At 36.5% G+C, this 22,825-nt stretch overlaps 1 protein-coding gene across 1 annotated transcript in view; it reads left to right on the top strand.

Moving 5' to 3' along the window:
- mboat2a (membrane bound O-acyltransferase domain containing 2a) overlaps positions 1 to 22,825 on the top strand; it is a 64,502-nt gene that overhangs the window by 13,595 nt on the left and 28,082 nt on the right. Inside the window, exons 2-3 of the mRNA XM_084097765.1 lie at positions 15,499 to 15,644; positions 22,603 to 22,680. Of these exons, the coding sequence (XP_083953891.1) occupies positions 15,499 to 15,644; positions 22,603 to 22,680 (224 nt within the window). The remainder of the gene's footprint in view (positions 1 to 15,498; positions 15,645 to 22,602; positions 22,681 to 22,825) is intronic.

Genomic DNA, 22,825 nt, shown 5'->3' with positions numbered 1-22,825 from the left:
TGTGTCAGAGAGAGAGAGGCACGGCCTGATCGCAATCGAACAGTGGAAACATAAAAACATACTCCATTTTGTTCATACAGGAACTGCAAAATGTTTAGCCTACTTATATTTGTGTAAAACACAACAATGTGCTTTTGTCAAACTGTACTCTTGTCAAACTGCAACACAGCTAGAAGGCTAACGTTACTTTAGAGATGTTAAAGATAACGTTCAAATACGTTGTTGACTTACCTTAGAACAGATGTAGACATCCTTGTTTAATTTATCCACGTTTAGTTGGTGTTGTGGTCTAAGTTACTGCATAAATTAATCCAGAGCAGACACTTCTCGGTTGAGATGTGGTTTGGGAAAGGGTAAAAAATACACACCGTCTCACAGCCTCTCAGGATACCTAGTGTTGGAGTTGAATGTACCCCATGCACACCGTTTAACCATTTTAAACTTAAAATGACAAGAAAAACAGATAAAAACGAATTAAAACTGACTAACTGCAATGCATTTCCATGGACGTGGAAGTAGAGAATGTCCGAGTGTATTGGGTTAGCTATGCGCACTGTGATTGGCTCATCGCGTTTGGGGGCGTGGCTTAGCCATAGGTCAATTTGGTTTTTGTTCTTATTTTATTACTGATAGTTGTTTGCTTGTCTTTTTTTGTAAATTTAGTTCAGAATTTCAAATAATGCCTCCCTGTGCGGTGTGTAAGATATTGCAACAAAATTACCCAATAATTAAAATATCTATATGGCAGTTTTCCCAGTGATATCTAAAACGGTATCGAATATCGATATTTTTTAGAGTACTGTTGTATCGAAGTGTGTAATTCATAGGCTAAAAAAAGAGAAAACACAAAATAGAGTTAAAGATGAATTTAACTGATAGCATAAAATGATTTAGTTTTTATTTGGATATTGGATATTCTTGTTATCATGAATTCTTTTGGCCACAATAATAGTGTCATGAAAATCTTAGATTTTAGCTGAGATGTTTTAGTAGATTATAAACTTCTAATTTGACAGCAGTTTTAAGTAGTTAAGAGCTGGTTAGATTACATATGGGCTTTGTAAATTCCAAATTTGAATCTTTTAAACAACATCTATCTTGTGTAAATGTGTATATTTTGTCAGTTTTATTCATTAATTAGCTGCTTCATTTGAAATGGTTTTCAAATGCAAAAAAATTAAATTATTGGTGATCGGTATTGGCCATAATAAGCCAATATCAGCTAACATAAATTCCATTTTAATGTATCTTCAATAATCTTTTATTCTGTAATTATGTGTGTGTGATTTCTGTTTATTGAGTGTCTGTGTCTGTTCGTTACCATTGATGCTCTGCGGATAAACTCTGGCTTCTGCTATCATTAGCTATCTACCTATTTATGATGCCCATTAAAACATGACGCAACTGTGCTGGAGCTGCTGTCTAATCTGTGTGAGAAGGTGATGAAGTGCCCATATTCTGGCAGGCATCATTGCTGACATAACTCTCCAGTAGGTTTGGAAATCCAGAAGTGGTTACTTTCTCCATAACTGGTCCCTAAAGTTCATATGAGGGTTATGGGAGATTGAGATCCAAATCGCTCCTTTTGTAGAAGTATGTGTCAAGCCTCTTACTGGCAGTCTCAAAAGAACAGCATTCAACACTGCCACAGGAATTGTCAGAGGAGTTTAATGTCCCTCCTCAAAGCCGTTCTTGCTTGCCTTTGGCGAAGTTGTGCTCTGTTGAGCAGTCGGTTGCTTAGAAACCAAATGTGAGGCCCAAGTGGAGCTGTGACATGTCATCAAATGGAACAAGTTTTGTTTACCTCCTGCTTTGTTAATGGAACAGCTGCTGTATCATAAAACATAAGCACAATTGAGACAGTTTTGCTGTAGGGTGTATCATTTAATCATTTAAAATGTGTAGCTCAGCAAATAAAAGGCATTTATTTTATAGTGTGGACGTGTCCTAGGGATCTTCTTTATATTTTTGATATAAAATTGTGAAAGGCCTTAAAAGAAGAAGAGGGGAAAAAAAACTGAAAGACTAATTGAATTTGTTTAGCCATTCTGCACTTTAGACTTTTTAGTTTGGTTTGGTAGGCTTTTCTCTCTGCATGTTGCATTTAATTCTGTTTACAAGTAGTGTACTAATTTTAAATAAAATCTAACACACACACACACACACACACACACACACAAAAACCTTCCAAAAAGTTACATCGTATTACAATGTTTTTGGACATTGTACTTTGGTTATTCCATGATCAGATTCATTATGTTCATAATTTCATCTTTGCCTGAAATAGGCAAATAAAAAAGCATCAACAAACCGTTATATATCATTTGAATTAAACATTTTGTGTTGTGGTTTTGAAAAATGGTGGTGAAATGTATTTTTGTATTTTTTCAAGTTTGGTTAGTATCTCAACCACAACTCAAAACGTTTGATTAAGATGCTATATAATTGTTTGTTGATGCTTTTTTTATTTACCTATTTCATGCCAAGATGCATAAAAGAAATGCAAAAATATCCATCTGACCTCACTTTTTTTTCTGAAACGCATCTGAATAGGGTGCGTTTTATTGTAATTCTAATACTGTGATTCGGTATTCAGTTTGAGGTTCAGAGCTTAGAGAAACAGCATAAGAATCAGTGTCTTGCATTTCTCTCCTCTTTGCCAGGAATCTTTGCCAAGGCTCTTTATCATTGTTACCTGACTGGTAGTGCCACAGATAGCTTAATTGCTCTAGGTTTAGTATCACTTATTGCCATGATATTGATTACCATTTGAGTGCTTTGAAGTGATTGTGCATGTCCTCCTGTTTAACTGAAGGGCTCAAAGGAGTGCCTAACCTCCCTTTATATACTATCAGTGATCTATTACATTCCCATGAATTATTGAGGTGAGCGTCTTTAATTATTAATTCGCTTTGAAGACACATGTACCCGAGTTTGACTCTTACTGGTCAAATTTGATGTCTGAATCATACAGCATTTTTTTTTTTTGCCATGTTTTCTGAGCTGGTGCCCATGCAACAGACTTGCTTCTACCGAGTTTTTATGCACAACCACAGTACTTTTTTAGTTAAGTTGTTTTAATATCAAAAAAAGCTTGTTAACTAACTGCTGTGATGAAATAATGTGTAATACTTGGACTTATTTCTCCAGTGAGCCAAATATGTCCTTACATTTGAGGTTAGGGGGATCTGGAGGGCCACTTGTTGGAATGGCCCCGTTTCACCCATTGGAATTAGCTATTTTGAGCTTTTGATTTAATTCTAAGGGTCACACTTGTAGTTCGGTTCGCTTGGTTCATTTGGTGTGGACCAAAAAAATAAAAATAAATTAGTCCTGGTCCGCTTATGGCGCTTTTCCACTGCATGGTACGGTACGGCTCGGTTCGGTACGGCACGCTTTGGCGCTTTTCCACTGCATGGTACGGTACGGCTCGGTTCAGTACGGCTCACTTTTGGCGCATTTCCACTGCATGGTACGGTACGGTACGGCTCGCTTCGAGTCGAACCGTACCGAGCCGAACCGAGCCGTACCATGCAGTGGAAAAGCGCCATTAGTGTTCACATTGGCATTTTTAAAACTGAATCTAAAGATACTGACTCTAAAAGCATAGGGATACATTTTGCTACAGAACTTGCATAGCCTACTGCATAGCCTACATATGATGACACACGAAGAGCTTATAAAATTTGTAAAAGAGTCAAAACTGTTCTGCTGCGAGGAGACGTGGTCCTTATTCCTGTACTGAACTTGCGACTATGACGTGAAAAAACAGGTATGCTTGAGCATTCTGCCCTTTTTAGGGTCGCATCTTATGACATCATGTCCTGTTTTTACTTTGTTTAGATGTCTTTGATCCATGTTGTGTTCATCTTTTATTCTAACTGCACCAGAGTTTGTTTGGAAGCGGACCGAGTGGTCCGATTGTTTGGTGCACTCCAGGGTTCGGATGGTAACATTCACACTTATATAAATGAACCACACCAACAGAGCAATCGCACCAGGGTTCGTTTTAATCAAACCGTACATGCCAAGTGTGAACACACCCTAAGCGGGCTTTCACACTGGGCATGTTTGTCACTGTCCGAATCCGAGTGCGTTTGTTTCAGACGCCCCTTGCAGCGTTGGTCTGGTTTCACACTCACTTGATTTGAACCCCGGTGCATTTGCGTTCATCTTATGTAATAACAAACGTGATAGAAAACAGGACACGGGTCATTATATTGTTCTTTTTTTATTAATTGGTGCTATTATATGCAGCAGAGTGAACGACCCTTGCGTCCACCGTATATGCGTCGCATGTAGGCGGCTGTCTGAAGGAGACAGCGGATTGCAAGCCATTCATTCGCCCCTCGGATTGCACTCATGCACGATTACACTGCACGCTCACTCTCGCTCAATGGCGTGCACAGAGAGGGGGGGCTTGTGCCCCTGCCCCTTTAATCGTGAAAGCGAAAGTGCCCTTTTCTGTCGTATCGTGGTGCCCCGAGTTATTTCTATACCCGGTACGCGATTTTCTACAAAGGGTGAACAACCTCCCACCCCACCTCCCCTACGGAATGCGATCTCTACCGAGGAGGAACTGCAGTGCCCACCCAACGCTCGGGAAACGTGATCTCTACCGAGGGGGAACCACCCACCCAACCCCCTACCCCCGGGAAAGTGATCTCTACCAAGGGGGACCAAACACAGACCATCCCCCTCCACAAACACACACATACAGAAGTCTGTGCACACCAGTGCTCTCGGTAAATCATCACCATTGTCATCTCCTACATGTGTTTTGTTGAATTAATGAAGTCGTCACTGGCTCAAACGCGTGCGCATGTTATTTTACTTGCGAACCCATGTCCGAGTTGCTTTCCCATTCACGTGAATCGCGCCACACTTCCAGTGCATCAGAATTCAGACCCCCCGGGTCCGCATGACAGCTTTCACATTACCAATTTTTCATGCGAACCGTGCCCCGTTTCAAATTAAACTGCCAGTCTGAAAGAACATTAAGGCCGTTTTTAGACTAGTCAGAATCGATGCCTTATTTAAGACAAACCAAAATGGGGCTGTTGTACCAAGTCTGAACGAGTCATGAAAGGGTAATGCAACAACCAATAATCTCTTCCATAAAAGTCTGTATCAAAGGTTGTCAAGCTTCTTTAGCCCATTGCTAAAAGCTAATGAAATTGAACAGCTGGTCATGATTCAAGCTGGTTTAAAGCGATTAAACTGGTTAAAGCTAGCAGACCACCATGCCTATTTTGCCTAGTTGAGCTGATTGGTTAACCATGTTCCCAACCATATCTTGACCTAATTGCCAGGCTAGACCACTCAAAGTGGTATGACATTTTTCTCCCCTCTGAATTCAATGTATCGTTTCCTTTTAAGGTATTTTTGACCTACATGCACCTGATGCAGTTTTTAACCCCAAAGGCCATGCTACATCATAACTATATGAGTGTAGTCAAGAATACTGACTGTAAACATGACTTGCAGGTAAATTTTCCATTTCAGTGACCAAAGACACTTTCTAAAAACACTACTCGCTCCTCCTCATCACTCTATTTGTCACCTGTCTGTTTTGTGAATGATTGTTGGTGCTAGCTACAAGGCTACTGTTTTTTTTACAGTATATGTTGTTTCACTTTGTATTTAAAGGAGTATAGATAAGGTTAAAAGATACAGATGAAGAAAATGAATGCGTATGGGCGTATCGCGATCAGTTAAACTTTGAATTTTTTAAAATTTTGACAGAAATTTTGAAGTTTCATACTAAATCTATTTTAGACTTTATTTTAACTATATGGCAGTTATAAGCCGCGTTTCCACCAAAATTACCCAGAACAATTTGTCCCAGGAACTTTTTTCAGAGGATCTTTTTTTTTCAGACCTGTTGCTGTCTGCGTTTCCACCGCAGTCTAAGGTACAATGAAGATTTGGCAAATTATTCCAGTGACGTAGGACTGTGCGCTACTTTACAATTCCCACTGGATTTCATCCTCTGAATTTAAGCTTAATAATGCCTGAACCTCGTCGTCGGTCCATCGGTCATATTTTTTAAACTCCATTGTTGATTCGAATAGCAAATAACTGTTAATGCACTCACCGCAACAGATTTAAAAAAAAATGGTGGTTGAAATAAAATGCTGCGTGGAGTCAATCAATCAAAATGCGGCATGAACTAAACCAATCAGCATGTTCAGCGCCCAAGTCCCACCCCTGAAAGTTCCTGAACTTTGAAAAAGTACTACCTCGCAAGCAGGGACTTTCGGAGGGGGAAATATTTACCTGGATCTTCATTTAGACCCTGGTTCCTGCGGTGTAAACACACCGAGTACCACCCCAAAGTCGCTAGTTCCTGGGGAAAATTCCTGCGGTGTAAACGTGGCTATAGTTTCCTCATGTGGTTATATGACTGTAATTAACCATGTAGATAATTAAAGGGATACTCCACACAAAAATTAAAATTCTCTAATCATTTACTTAGCCTCATGGCTTCCCAAATATACATCCCATCCCAGTCTGTAGTTGATGGTTCAAAAACCATGCAAAACGAACTCGTGTTGGTCCTCTGTGCTTCCGCATTACTTCCTGTTCAAGTTTCACAACTTGCTTATGTCATGCTTGTGTAATGTGTGATGTGCTGATGTTGACAACATATTGACAGTTGGCCAAAAGCATTTGTTTCTAAGTATTAGTATTAAAGTATTAGTACTTTTCTCACACACCTATCGTTTTGCTTCAGAAGACATTGGTTCATCAATTGGGGTCCTACACATGATATCGGAATGAACATAAATACTAGTTTTCTAGTTAATAATTGGACATGAAAGCCCTCTGAAGTCGTGTGCTATAATCAACACTTTTCACGATTTGTTAATCTCGACAGCTGTAATGGTAAAAACGTAGATAATGCATATATATATCCACTGGGAAGCTCAGGGATAATTTTGATACCCAAATTGTGCATGCCATAAACTTTAAACATGGCTGAGGGGGGAACATCTGTGACTGGTATTAGTTTTTTCCACAACAGCTACATTGCCTTGTCTGGTCATTAAAGTTGTGCATATTTACATATATGAATATTCATTTGAAGAGTATTGAATGTTTTATACACTGCGAAAATAGCTTGTATTTGACCGAAATTCCAGAATTGTCAACAAGCTTGACTATCTAGATAGCGCAGTGAATGTTTATATGGTTGTTAGTGAATGGGGCGCTAAATATCATTTTGGCTTTTAAGAATTTCCCAATAATAGGCAAGAATAAACCTGGTGTCCTCCAAGTTTCCTGTTCTTTCTGACAACAAAGCACTTGAGTATGACGAGCTCGTAATCACGACTTCAGAAGTGGGAAGTAGGAAATTTCCGATAGCACGTGAAGGCATCATTATACAGATACTGGAGTTAAACAGCGGGTATTATAATTTGTTTGAAATCTTTTTTCACAAATGACTTTAGAAACTGCCAATGATTTGGCCGAGATTAATTTTTACATCAACATGAAGGCGTATGTTTGATTGTCTCTTGTTTTTGAATTAAGGAGCTTATGGACTAGATTAAATCATTGAGTATGAGTGTCTTTGTATATGTTTCCTTTACCTATATTTTGCATGTTTGTTGTCATTTTCCTTTTTAAAGCCAAACCCTAATGGTGTCACATTTAGAAACCCATGTTTGAGCTTAAGTACAATGTGAACTTAGTACTCGCCCTTCATGCTAGTACACATCTCCCCTTAAATATAAAGGATGGTTTACATTTCCCTGAGATATTTACTCTGCACACAGTGACCATATCTTAATATTGACCTTTAGTAAGTCATTCCCTGTTTCTCTATGTTCCTAAATGTCCCTTTCCTCATATATTTCTCTCTCAGCTGAAAGGCTGAAGATGTCTGTGGAAACAAAGCCAGATGGCTTGCAAAGAGAGATGATTTAGAGTCAAAGTGGGACAAAATCTGTCATCACTGTCTCTCTTTCGGTCTCTGTGTCCTTACTGCTGAGACTCATGGTATTTAGACTGGTGATCATAACTCTAAAAAATTAGCATGAATGTTTGTATTTTAAAAAAAAGAAGAATTTCATAGATTTGGCATCTCAGACAAAGCATGTAAAATATTGCTGATCGATTTGTGTTGAAAATTTATAATGAGGAAGGCTGTTAAAGCGGTAGTTCACACAAAAATGAAAATTCTGTCATCATTTACTCACCCTCATGTTGTTCCTAACCATACTTACTTTCTTCTAGGGTTGTCACAGTACCAGAATTTCAGTAGTTGCTACCAATACCAGTGACATTTTGCAGTTCTTGATACCAGAGAAAAAACTGTTGGTTTAAGTACTTTAAAAAGTTGTGTCCCGTTTTGTCTCATCCATTGGTTATCACTGTCAATAATCACAGTTTCCAATTTAAATATGGTTGTCAATCCAGAAACTTTGCAGTGTGCCTAGCAGCATGAAAACTAAACTTGTATTCAGATTGTGAATGGGTAATAAACAGAAAGAAAGAGAAGAACCCTCGCTATAGAATCACTAAGGTTGTCAATCTCTAAAGCACAAGCTCACTAAGTTCTGGATTCATGTGAAAACTCCCGTTATAACAAAAAAAGCAGTCTTAATTGTTCTGATTTACATCGTGATTACTCTTTGTTGGTTATAATGAAAGGGTTCACACATACGCGACTTGCGTTGAACAAAACAAAACCTTGTGCGTTTTCAGCAGTGTTAAGTGGATTCTGACTAACTTACTGACTAGCACCTCTGTGAGGCCATTGTGTTCACACACTCAACAGATATGATTGTGATTGGCTACAATGCTCAACGCTTGTAAAAACACGCTGTAAATACAAACCTTTGACTGTCAGGGAGCGCTCAAACGAACACGAACAAGAGCATTTGAAAACAGCATCTATCAGTGGTTACTGAACATGTCAGTCTGTAATACCGGTACTGCAGCAATGCTGGTACGGTTAACTTTAGTTTTTTTAGTACCGACTGGTACCGGTATTACCACTAGGTTTGACAACCCTACTTTCTTCTGTGAAAAACAAAAGGTATTTTCGATGTGATATACACATACACATACACATACATATATATATATATATATATATATATATATATATATATATATATATATATATATATATATATATATATATATATATGCATTATCTACGTTTTTACCATTACACCTGTCGAGATTAACAAATCGTGAAAAGTGTTGATTATAGCATTATATTTAGATCTATTCCTATCACATGAAATGTTGCTGTTATGAGCAATGAGCAGATGACAGACACTCTGTTGATCATGTGAATGTAATGATCACATCATTGCAACATGATTTCTGCACTCTCACAAATGCTTTCATCATAAATAACAATGCAAACACAATGTAAATACAGTAAGAGCTTCATTGTGCAGTGTAACAGTGTCATTGATTACATCACAATTTAAATAGCAGATGATTTTCATGCTATGAAGAGAAACAATGTGAACTTGATCGTTTATTTACTGGCTTGATTTGCTGATGCATAAACAGTACTGAACGATTTTGAGACAAATGAGTTAATGCTTTTAGGTGATGCGTATATGCTCATTTGCATCGTTCAGGAAACACTGTCTATGTTTGTTGCATCATGCATTGCTATAACTTTGGAGTTTTCGCTTTTGCTTTCTGGTTGATAAAACAAGAATCATTGTCCACCAAGCGCTTCTCTGTTGTTGTTGTTGTTGTTTTTTTGTTTTTTTTGAGCAAAGTGAACTGTGAATTTTAGAGCAAAGAAAGGTTATGTTTAATTTGAATTTAATGTCCCAGATTAATTGTGTAATTCTGTGGTTCTTTTTAATGGCTCTAAAGTGACCACAAATGCCGGTTTATGTCATTTCAATTATGAAAGAGCTCTTAGAAATGTAACAATAGAAAAATGGCAAAGGCGCATCATCTCAATAAATCTGCCTAAGTAACCACAATTACTTACAGTTGTGTGTGTGTGTGCACACCAGATTTATCCTGCCAATAACAATGCTTCCTGTGATACAGAAAGTGTGGGGGATACAAAGAAGCTGCCAATGAGCTATTGTTTATGGCCCACTGTTTATGGCAAGCCGTTTTAACAATTAATCCTTAAAACATACTAGTATCTATTTTCATGCTACTAGTACTTATTTTTTAGATACTAGTATCTATTCCATTAAGTACTAGTGCTTATTCTTTAGGTACTAGTACCTTTTTAAAAGATACTAGTAGTTATTCATTAGATACTAGTTCTTATTTTTTTAGATACTGGTACTCATTCATTAGATACTAGTACCTATTAAATAGACACTAGTACTTATTAATTAGATTCTAGTGCCTATTAAATTGGTACTAGTACTTATTCATTAGTTACTAGTCCTTATTATTAGATACTAGTACTTATTAGATACTAGTACCAATTAAATAGATACTATTTTTTATTCGTTAGATACTAGTACTTATTTTCAATTATTTCAGTAACTATTCTTTTGTTTGTAACCCATTTAAATCTGTGTTTAAACGCATTTAAATGTGGATCTGTCATTCAGATATCAACTATTCAGTTCTGACTAGTATGTATTCCAATTGTGACTACGTATTTATTAGATACTAGTAGTTATTCATTAGGTACTAGTACTTATTTTTTAGATACTAGTACTTGTTCAATAGATACTAGTACTTATTCATTAGCTACTAGTACTTATTAGATACTAGTACTTATTCATTAGATACTAGAACTTATTCAATAGATACTAGTACCTATTTATTAGATACTAGTATGTATTCCAAATGTTACTAGTAAGAATTTTTATTTTACTGTTTTTAATTGAACTCTACAGTGGTCCTTCTTTTTATTTTACTATTTTTAATTGAACTCTACAGTGGTCCTTCTGACTAGTCATAACATAAGACGAGTAAAAAAAACAGTTGTGACTAGTAAGACAAGAAATGTTACTAGTTACAATTAAAAAAGATACTAGTGTCTAATAAATAAGTACTGGTATCTAACGAATAACTACTAGTATCTATTAAATAGGTACTAGTATCGAATGAAAAGTAATTGTATACAATAAATAAGTACTAGCATCTATTGAATACTTATTAGTAATATTTAAAAAGATACTAGTCAGTATTGGAATAATTACTAGTCATAAATTATTAAATGATATCAAAAACAGAATAGCTACTATCTATTAATTTGCAGATATCTTCAATCTCATAAGGAACTAGTAAGAAAATATTAAGAGATATCTTCTTTTAACAGATCATTACATAAACATGACTCATACTCTCAACCATCCAATCAGAGTTCACATGGTAATGCAGGCTAAACTAAGGCTGTAGTGTAGAAGATTGATTTTTCGTAAGTAACTGACTTTGTTGGTTTATCTATAGCTAATTGGTTAGCATGAACACGAGGAAAGATGTATGTTTAATATGACATTTATTGTTTTGAATGTACAGTAGGCTATAATAAAGACTTAACTGCCAATAATAAAATTCAAACAACATTTAAGTAGATCCAAAAGCCGGTTCATACCCACCAGCCAAACAACCACAATATCCAGAGATTGAGATTTTTGGTGAGCATTCATAATTCCTTACAACCAAAAATTCGGAATATTAATCTGTGTCTGAGAATGAGAGTCATGTCAAAATAAGAGTATATATGCACTATATTACATTTGCCTATTCATTATATTTCCTTCTGTAATTCAGTCCGTTTCCTGTGTCATCTCTCTTTGATATGTTGTTGGTTAATTAATATTCAACATTTATTATTTGCATACTGATTATTTAAATAGTTCTAGTATCTATTAAGGTAAGGATATCTTTGATCTAAAATGTTACTAGTAACTAAAAAATAAGCACTAGTTCTATTTTTTCTTAACAACTTAGGTATAATTAAAGTCACTATTGGAATAAGTACTAGTATCTAATGAATAAGTACTAGTATCTTTAAAAAGGTACTAGTACCTAAAGAATAAGCACTAGTATCTAACAAATAGGCACTAGTACCTAAAAAATAAGCACTAATGAATAAGTACTAGTACTTAATGGAATAGATACTAGTATTTAAAAAAATAAGTACTAGTAGCATGAAAATAGGTTTTAAGAATTAAATGTTAAAACGGCTTGCCATACACCGTTGACCTGTTTAAGCAGACTGGAAAACAATGGCTGTTTCTGTACAGTATAACTGCCTGTAACATTAAGGAGATGCGTGAGGTTTCTTTTCAAGGCAGGACACGTTTCCAGCAGTTGAAACATTTCAGACAGGGAGATTCAGAACGAAAGTGACAAGCACCTGAAGGGGACCGAGAGGATGAGAGGTGTCTCAAGGGAATGACAGAAATAGACCAGTGAAAACAAAACAAAAGCCTTCTGATTGAAGTTTCAGTAACATTCCCCAAGGTTTTATGCTAAACTGAATGCTATTGTCTTCTTTCCAGCACATTTTCTGCCATTTTTAGAATAGGGAGGAACATTTTATTTTTGTCACTTTTTCTACTGAAGTTATACTCTGTTGTTGTCCATGACAGAATTGTACCCCCCTATGAATTTTTATTTATTTATTACATTTTTTGCAAAGCTGCAGCTTGCTAACTGACACTGAACAAAAGTTATTTCAATATTTAATTTGACTATTTTCAGCTATATGGTGATATTATCTGATATACATTGTCAAAGGCTATAGCTGTTAGCTTACTAACTAAAGGCTTTCTGAAAACACAAAAAAATTATAATTAAATGTTTAATTTAATCATTTAGACTCCATAAAGCAATGTTCTGTCATTTCTGATCGGGCACTGAATATAGTTACTCAGTTACTATAGTTAATATATAATCCTCAATATAGAGGATTCAGCATGGGGATATGTTTTTTTTGTTGTAATTGTCAGTCTACAGTACAAATGTGTCGGATGATCTGCCATTGAAATGAAAGCTTATTTTGAAAACAACACAAGTAGCATAATCAATCACCGGCATAAAATATCTGAAAGTTATTAAAACTCAAGCCCATCCTTGTGTCAGATGGATACTGGGATGGAATGGGCCACGCTTATTGTAATGGACATGATTTGTCCCTGTCAAGTAAAATTGAATAAGTGAACTAAACTAGAGTAAAATGAATGGAGAGTGAGCGATAAATAAAACAGTGCAGAGTCGGGAAGGCGGAGTTATTTTAAGCTGGTGACGGATTGTATCTTTGTTGAGCTGGAGCTCATTTGCATGGCAGCAGGCACATAAAGATGACCTCACTCTTGCTTTCTCACACACACTCTCTCTCTTTCTCTCTCAGACACACAAGCACACACACACTCAAGAGAGCCAGACAGAAGGCCACTGAGCAGCAGGGAGAAATATAATGTGTCTGTGTTGCTCCACAGCTGAGGATATATTAAAAATAGCAACCCGTTCTGTTTTTGCAATATGTATATTTTGCAGACTATGCATATTTTCTGTATGCATATATACAAACAATACCTGTATGACCTTCTATATTCAGCAAAATGTGCTTTAGTGTAATCACACAATGCAATGCTCTTGAATCGACCTCCCATTTCAGGAGTGATGAATGAACCGAAATCTCATTGACTCATAATTCGCCAAAACGGGAGGCATTTTTAGATAAAAGTTCATAAAAAAAATGCTTAAAGATATTAATGTATACATCTCCTATGTGATAACTGGTCAAAACTTTCTGAATTAAACATGCAATTCATTGTGAGGTCATGTGTCAACAATGTAGCATACTATAATTTTAAAATAGTTTTTTAGATTATTTCCATGGGATATTTTTCTGAACAGAACTGAGCAACTAGTTGTCAATGACGTATTTAAACGCACATCAGAGATGTGTCTTCTGTGTGTGCGGTGCAAACAGGGAAAGATGTTTGAGCCAGAAAAAACACAAACAAGATCAAGCTCAAAATAAATCCAAAAGCTTTACAAGTCAAAAATATCGTGACCCATATTTTAGCAGCTCCATAAACTGGATTGCGCTACTCTGTGAAGCAGCCTTCCAATACAAAACACAACGCCTCTGTCGATACTGATCTGATTAAAAAAGGCTTTGGTCGCTGTAATATTACTTTGGTCAAGATAGCCATAGTGAATACCTAAAGCACACAGGCTATTGTTAAGTCACGTTCCATACACACACACACAACGATAATTTAGGGGATTCATGCCCGTATTAACTGTGGTTGTTATTTCAGAAACGTTATAGTGTACGTGGCCAGTACATACTTTGCAGTAAGCTGTATGCATCTATCATCCCATCCCAAACATAACCAGCGCCGCCTCAGCTTCCATAATGGCAGAAAAGCAGCTTTAGCACTGAGATAAACTGTCCATTAGGTAATGGACAAGCATATCTCTGCTCTCACCCACTTGCTACTCATGATCAGTGAGAAACTCCTGATTAATACTTGCGATGCTTAGGAAGGGTTGGATTTAAATGCTTATTTCACTACTTTTCATACCTCATTTGTCGTCAGGACCTTGAGCTCTAGTGTTTCTGCATCTGTGTAGTGTGTCACCATACAGGTGCTGTATTGTTTTGACTATTGCACTCATGAAGTTATTGGATGGCTCACAAAAAAAGTTTTAACCCACCTAATCTTGCGCAAGTAAAATATTCCTGAAATTAAAGAGCGAGCGAGAGACTTAAGATTCAACTCAGCAGCCAGCTGTACTTTACGAGATTAGCCGTATAAAGCACAGGAGACCGTAACGTTCAGGTCCAGATGTGACTTTTGTACAGTAAACAGTGACATCATGTAAATAAAACACTTTCATTGGTTTGTGAACTACATGCTGTTTCTTTTCTTATCACTTCGAATTAGTTTTGCAGTAGTTGGCCATGAAGAAAAATCCAAACTTCCTTGTCATAAAATCCATTGATTTCAATGGGCATTGTGTCTTGCAAAGGCTGAGAGGATATATGGAAGGGTTTCTGAAAGTTCTTATTTTGCTATACTGTATATGTTAAGTAGTATATGCCTTTGATGAAGGAAGATGCTTTTTTTTCGCCACGTAATTTTGTAGTTACGGCATTTACTAGCAGGAACTAACTGCTGAAAGTCGGCAGCCAAACAGTGACCCCCCGTTCTGAACCAAGAGAACATTTCAAGCTTGTTATGATGTAATTCCCTCTTCTCATCCACTGACATGACTTTACCCTTTTCACAAATGTATTTATCTTGTGTTAATGTCGACATAGTTTAAATTCAGCATTAAAGCCATAATCCAGATGTACTTGAAGACATGCCTTTGAAGATTAAATGGAGATTAGTTTTGATTTTCCTATCCTATAGTGTATATTAGTTTCTTTTTTGAAGTCACAGACCTAGGCTTATCTGAAGAACCTTTCTAATTTTTTTGGTCTGTATTAAGATGATTTTAATTGAAAGTTGTGTTGCTTTCTGACTTTTCTTCTTGAACACCTCAAAATTAACCTTCTGTGTCTCTCATTAGGTGAACTTTGTGGTGTGCCAGCTGTTCGCCCTGGTCACGGCTTTCTGGTTCAGACTCTACCTGCACCCTAGTAAGACGAGTCCCTTCATCCGGCATGTAGTTGCCACCCTGCTGGGCTTCTATTTGGCCCTCTTCTGCTTTGGCTGGTGAGTGTTTGTCTGCTTCATCCCTAAGATCTTCATCTTCATATCTCAGATCCATCCACATTTGATCCATAGCAAATGCATTTGGATCTATGAATTGCATATCATAGCATTGATAGGCGGTTAGCGAGCCATTCAATTTATAATGAGGCTATGGACTGCTGGCAGAAGACCAGAGTCTCCTCAGAAGCTACGCTGTGCGCTGCATGCTGGAAACTGAGAGATGCTTTGATGGAGCAGTTTGTAGGCCTCTTTTTATTAATCTGTACACCTTTACAACACCACACCATTAGTATAAGAAATCTGTTCATTTTTTTAAGGAGGCCTGTTTTGGTTTGGAATGGTTTGGTTTGGTTTGTCAGGACTGAACCATAAATGCAACTTTTTTTCAAAAAATGTATTCAAATTACATTAGAGTTGAACATAACAGAAAAGCTGCATTGAGATGCATGAAAGGTGTCGTTAGTTAACAGGTAAAACGTGTATGCATTGGTACTATTTGTATTTTCAATGTTGACTTTAATAGTTTAATGTTGCTGTGCAGTTAACCCTCTGGAGTCTGAGCTGTTTTCTGGGCCCTGGAGGTGTTCTGACATGCTCTGACATTTGTGCTTTTTTCAGTTATTTATAAACATGTTAATGGCAAAGGTGTAAATTCACTCTATATAGCACAAACAGGGCTACCAAAATATCTGATCAACATGCATGTATATGTTTGAATTTTTAAGAGAATAATGTTTATGCGTGGTTATTGGAAAAAATAAAAATGAAAGTTGCAGAAATAAGGCCACAAAACACATACTAAATATGTGGCAATAAGACTTTTGACTAAAGGATATCATCGCCTATAGTTTTTTCTTCAAAATTATGTGAAAATAGTCTTGCTTTATCGTTCACATAAAACCATACATTGATTTAAATTGATGTAAAACAGGTTTTGCTTGGAAAGCCAATATGCGAGGGGGGCGTGAACAAGGAGTGGTTTACACCCACTCTGCATAATGAGCCATTCACTCAGGTGTGACAACTGACTGAGCCACAATGCAAGGACCATTTAAGATTTTGCTTACATCTATCTTGTAAATATGTTTTGCTATTTTATTAAAAAGGTTACAATTACAACAATAATTACAATTTCAACAATATTTCAAGTGTACTCTTTCTTTGTAAAAAAAAGATTATAGGCCTACATTTTATCTGTATTCATTACTTTGAATATAGCCAACATTGGAACAGCTAACATCTTAGTTGATGACTTTATTTTTGACAAAAATAGTAGGCTATTTTATATATAGAAATTGCTAAACAAAAGCTTATTTGACGAGGCAGTATATTCTACAGTAAAAACTGTACCCAAATCTACTAAACAAAATGTTGTCTTTCATATTTCACCTGACTGTAAGGTTGTTTTCATGAAATAGGCTTACACACGCTTAAAATGATGATAATTAAGTGTAAAGATAGGTATTACTGAAAATATTTGGTGTTTGGGGTGAGGATTGGGGTTGATCCATTTATAAAGTAGCTGTTTTTTATTTATTTTTTCTGATGTGCACAAATAAGCGACAGGTATCATAAGATTTTCTTCTCCATGTTCCTTTTTTTCTATTCTTTTATTCGTTCATGCATGTAATAATGAATGAATGAATGAATGAATTTATGTATGACTTGTGCAATAAATAAATAAAAAAATTAAAAAAAATACGATAGGCTATTGACTCGCGATCTTCGCAGTAGGCTAGTGAACGCACCGGAGAAACGCACATTTATTAGGCTACATAGTTTTTTTGTTTTGGATGGTTTTGTTTAGAACCAGCTGTAAATGTAAATATATTTCACATTTTTTAGACATGTGAGGCGAGTAGGCTACGGTCTGGTTGATGATCTCCAGTTCAAGCACCTTATGTTGTGATTGCTAGCCTATAATTACTTTAAATCCAGGAAATTTGTTAATGAAAAAATTATTAAAATTAAGATACAATTGATACAAAACGAAATTCGTTTTAAAGAAAGGATTTGTACTTTCTGTTTTGAGGTATCTGTGAATGTTTGAAAGTCAACTGTCACGTAATATTGTTTTTTGCCAGCTGTGGTAAACAGCGCGCATCTATGCCTTCATTCATTCATAAACAGAAACCAGAGAAGGAAAAACTTACTATTATTCCTCAGCTCGTATTCGTCATTATTCCTCACAGCGCTGCGTTGTAAACAAGTAATGTTCTGAATAAACTGGTGTTTTGGTTTTCTCGAGCTGATGGGGGCGTTCACAGGATTGCGTGGATTACCTCAGCCATTTGCGTTTGAATAGCACGCGCTCTCCGTGGGCGGAGTCACATTACATTTGAATTAGCTCTAATGAGGTCGACTGGAATCGCTCTCTTTTAATACAGATTTCACAAGATGAGAATATTTGTTTTTTATATAAATTACTTCATTAAAAAGAAGAGAATTCAAGCTTCATGCCTGTGTGTCTGAATGCCTGTTTGACTGAGTATTCGCTAAGCTACAGTTCATTTTCGGACGCGTTTCAGAATGGACTACACAGACAGAGAGAAGGCAGAACTCGCTTCGTGTTTATTTTTCTTTATTTGGCAAAAAGCACAACACTTTGTTTTTATTGTGAGTATACACAAAAATAATACACATTTAACAGAATCGATTGATGTATGAAACTTGTTTTGTAAAATCAAAGTCAAAAGAGAATTTCGGGTCTCAATTCAACTGATAAGGAAAAAAATCGAGCAGATCACGCCGGCGTGATCTCAGACCCCTGAGGGTTAATGAATAAGGAAAAGCAACCACTATGGGCTGAAATATGTAGCCTGGCTCCGCCCTCCTACGTACTTCCGCTCAATTTCATTTTCCTTCAGTAACTCCGTCTGGGATTGTGGTGTATTCTTTGGTTTTCTCCGATCAATTTTTAACCGGTCCAATCAGCGAACAGGGGGAGTGGCTGAGAACGATGACGTTGAGATCGTGCGCTAGTTTGAGTTGACATACGTCACGACCAAACGTTGGCAATTGGTTATGGCAGATCCAGAGTGACTCTGGTCAGATCCAATAGTTTTAAACTTCAACAGAGTACCCGCCTACAAGGAAGTTAACGCTTGTCAATGGAGAGAGGCCAGACTCTCTGTACAAATGAAATGTACGAGAGTCTGGTAGAACCAGGCTATGAAATATGTGCCACCAGAAACTGAATTTGAATAGTTTATATTTGAATTTGAATTGCTAAACTTGAATAATTGCATTGGAAAACTGAATTTGAATCACATAATTTGAAATTGTATTTTTTTTATTTGAATAATTGCATTGAAAAACTGAATCTGAATTGTATAATTTGAAATTGAATTTATTTGTTTGGAATTGAAGTCCAATACAATTTGATCCTCACTGAAAATTCAACTCTCTTTATATCCTCACATTCAGTTCGCACAATTCAGATTCAGATCACCAAATTCAATTTCAAGTTACTGTGACAGACATCCGGGTAGTTGGAGGATGAAGGAAGAGCAATCGAGCGCAGATCGATATCGATAGACAGAGTCATTATATCTCATGTTATATCTATGAGATAGACTTCAGTGTCGCAGGATCATCACTCAGCACTAATATGCCAGACTGTTGTGCTGCTTATGGATGTTAGAACGAAAGAAATGGGAAAAAAATAAAAATAAAAAATAACAGCAAGGGATAACATTTCACAGGTGAGAATGAAACCTATGGCCTCTCTCTCTCCGTGGCCCGCGGCAGTGTCTCTTCTCCCGGGCAGGAACACAGCTTCACCTCGCTGCTGCACCGGTCCCCGCTGATCCAGATGGGACCGGCCAAAGACATAGTGGTGATCGGGAGTACGTATATTTCGGCGGGAAGTTCCACTGCCTTTGCCAGTGGCCGGCGGACGGAGAGAAACTACAGCGGGGCAGCAGTATGGGCAGCAGAGTTTGTCTGCGGCTGCAGGATCTAGAGACTTACTAACCGCTTCCTGTGAGCCAAAACCGACACAACGCTGCTGGAGGAAATAGTTGAGTTTTCTTTTGCTGAAGAAAGTAGTCCGTTCCGCGTCCATAGCAACGCTCTGTTTTTCATGGCAACAGTGTGATATACTTATTACATGCCTTGGTTGAATTCCAATGTGCGAAGTATATCACACCGTTGCCATGAAAAACAGAGCGTTGCTATGGACGCGGAACGGACTATTTTCTTTAGCGGAAGCAATACAATCTTTTTAAATCAATAAACTCCTTTTTAAATCAATAATTTGTGTCAAATTATTTATTTATTTTGTAGGTAGCCATGTAATAAGTGGGATAATGTATAGCGAGGCGGTTGTTATAGCGAATAACAACCCCTTCAAGCTGATTCAAGACCTGTCGGGGTTGTTATTCGCTATAACAACCGCCTCGCTATATACATTATCCCTTATATATATATATATATATATATATATCTATCTGCCTGAATCAGCCTGAAGCCTGTAACTATATATATATATATATATATATATATATATATATATATATATATATATATATATATATATATATATATATATATATACACAGTATATAGTTATAGGCTTCAGGCTGATTCAGGCAGATATATACTGTATATAAGGGATAACTCTATCTATCGATCTGCGCTCGATTGCTCTTCCTTCATCCTCCAACTACCCGGATGTCTGTCACAGTAACTTGAAACTGAATTTGGTGATCTGAATCTGAATTGTGCGAACTGAATGTGAGGATATAAAGAGAGTTGAATTTTCAAGGCTTAAGGATCAAATTGTATTGGACTTCAGTTCCAAACAAATAAATTCAATTTCAAATTATACAATTCAAATTCAGTTTTCCAATGCAATTATTCAAGTTTAGCAATTCAAATTCAAATATAATTGATTCAAATTCAGTTTCTGGTGGCACATATTTCAGCCCATAAAAAACCTTTTCCGAAGGCCTTTTCAAATGTTTGATGATAAAATGACGAACAAAAATACTCTTCATACCTTAGTTTAAAGATTTAATACACATTGGGATCAAAATGTTCGAGACCTATTGAAAACCTGGTGAAAGTTTTTTTTGACAGTAATTTCTGATTTATAGAATGATAAAAAGAGATTCCCTTTGTAAATATATTTAACTCTGTCAACAGATGAAACATAATTTTGAACCTGGCATTATCCAATGTTTACATTTCTGTTCTGATATGTACTGTATGAAATTAGTGCATATTTATTTAATTAATTAATTTGCATATTTAAACATAACATTTCAGAAAACCTGTAATACAAAAGAATTGTCTCACTGTACTTTGATTAATCTATTGGGAAAGTATGGTGATATCTATTATAGTTCAAATTTTACCCTATTCAAACTAAATACTAAGACATTCTGAGATTCATATTATATACGAGTGTCTCAAAAAAATTTTTTATGTATACATTTCATGTATTTTTATGTACTGATGATAATGTACTTTGTAATGGCATATTTTGTACTAATAAGAAAAGTGCAAAGTAATAGCATAAGACTTTTAGACCACGGATAGTGTTTCAACATTAACTAAAATAAAGACAGACCAAATTTACATAATCAAATCACTTTTTTTATCACAAGGTCAAAGTGTGATGAATTGCATTAGTGGGAGTCACGCTCAAGCTGGCATTTATTGAAAAACATCTGACCATACGGAGCAGTATATTACAGCTCTCTGAGCAAAGGTCAGTCTACCCAAATCAAACAGGAAGTCTTTATGCAATGAACACGACAGCAAGAAGAAGTTTACCAAGATCTAGAAGATGCTAATGTGTGGTACTTGCGCATTTTGGAATGCATTTATTTTTCCTCACATTGTAGTAAGTACCAACTGTATCAAGCAAATGTCTTTTCTATGTGTGTGGCAGTGTGTGAGGGGGTTTCCCAGCAGCTGTTCTATTGAGATGATGTGCTATCGTCACATACTCGGAGAGTTTGTTTTTCTCTGAACCCTTCTCTGTCCAGCAGAGGCTCATTCAGTTCATTTACTTTCTTAATGTGAGTTCCAGGTGTTATTGTGTGGGATTCATCAGTACGTGTTATTGAAAAGTAAAAAAAAAAGCTTTTGATTCAACGAAATGCAATTGCTTGCCTCACCTCTCAAAATAAAATTCTCTTTTTCCCATTACAAAGGCATTGTGTACCAATAGTTAAGATAGCTCTAGCTCTATTCTGGTACAGACCGCCCACTTTTTTCACAATCCAAACAATTCCAGATGGATGTTTCTTCTTTTGGATGGTGTCGATTACAGCCTTTTATGTAGGTCTACTAAATTTTGTGACAAATTTCTGTTTGCAACATGCTTTTTTTACAGCGGTTCAGCATTGTAAGACATGTTGTGCACACAAATTAGAGTTATTTTGGATTTGCTTGATGACGAGGTAAAGCCAAACATGCACTGCGAGCAAGCGGCATGACAAAGCTATAACACTTCAATTTGATTTAACAAAGTGTAGACAATGTAAATAATCGATTAAGTTGTTATCTTTATTTAGTGAAAGTAGCAATGAAGTCATTCAGCAACTCCTTTGACCACTTGTCATGCTTAGGGTCATGGGGATGCTAGGAAACACCCTGGATGGCACAGCATATATCTTAAAGCAAATATCTAATCATCCGATCACATAGCAGCAACTCAATGCATTTAGGCATGTATACATCAAGACGATCTGCTGAAGTTCAAACAACATCAGAATGGGGAAGAAAGGTGATTTAAGTAACTTTGAACGTGGCATGGTTGTTGGTACCAGAGTATTTCAGAAACTGCTGATCTACTGGGATTTGTACATGGGCTATTTGGGATTGTCTGTCTTATGTTATTCAGAAACACAATTCTGTCCTGTTCAGATTGATTGTCATAGTTTAATAAAGTTGTATGTCCATACTCCTTTTATTGGTATCCTCTTCTCCTTGTGCTTCATTTCAGGTATGCCTTACATTTTCTGGTACAGAGCGGTCTTGCTTACGGCGTTATGATCTTCACAGGTGTGGAACACATGCACAAGTGAGTACCGACCTCACAATTCCCTACACCATCAAACGGCCCTGCTTTCAATAACAGGAACAATCTCATGTCAAATCAAAAATGTATTATTTATGGCATTGGAACAGTGTTCTCAACAGTGTCATGACACAGTCATCAAGCCATC

The sequence above is a fragment of the Abramis brama genome (assembly GCF_963993115.1).
Source record: "Abramis brama genome assembly, chromosome: 21".
NCBI classification, from domain to species: Eukaryota; Metazoa; Chordata; class Actinopteri; order Cypriniformes; family Leuciscidae; genus Abramis; species Abramis brama.
Note: the sequence above shows the minus strand (reverse complement) of the source record. Positions and strands in the feature narration are given on the sequence as shown.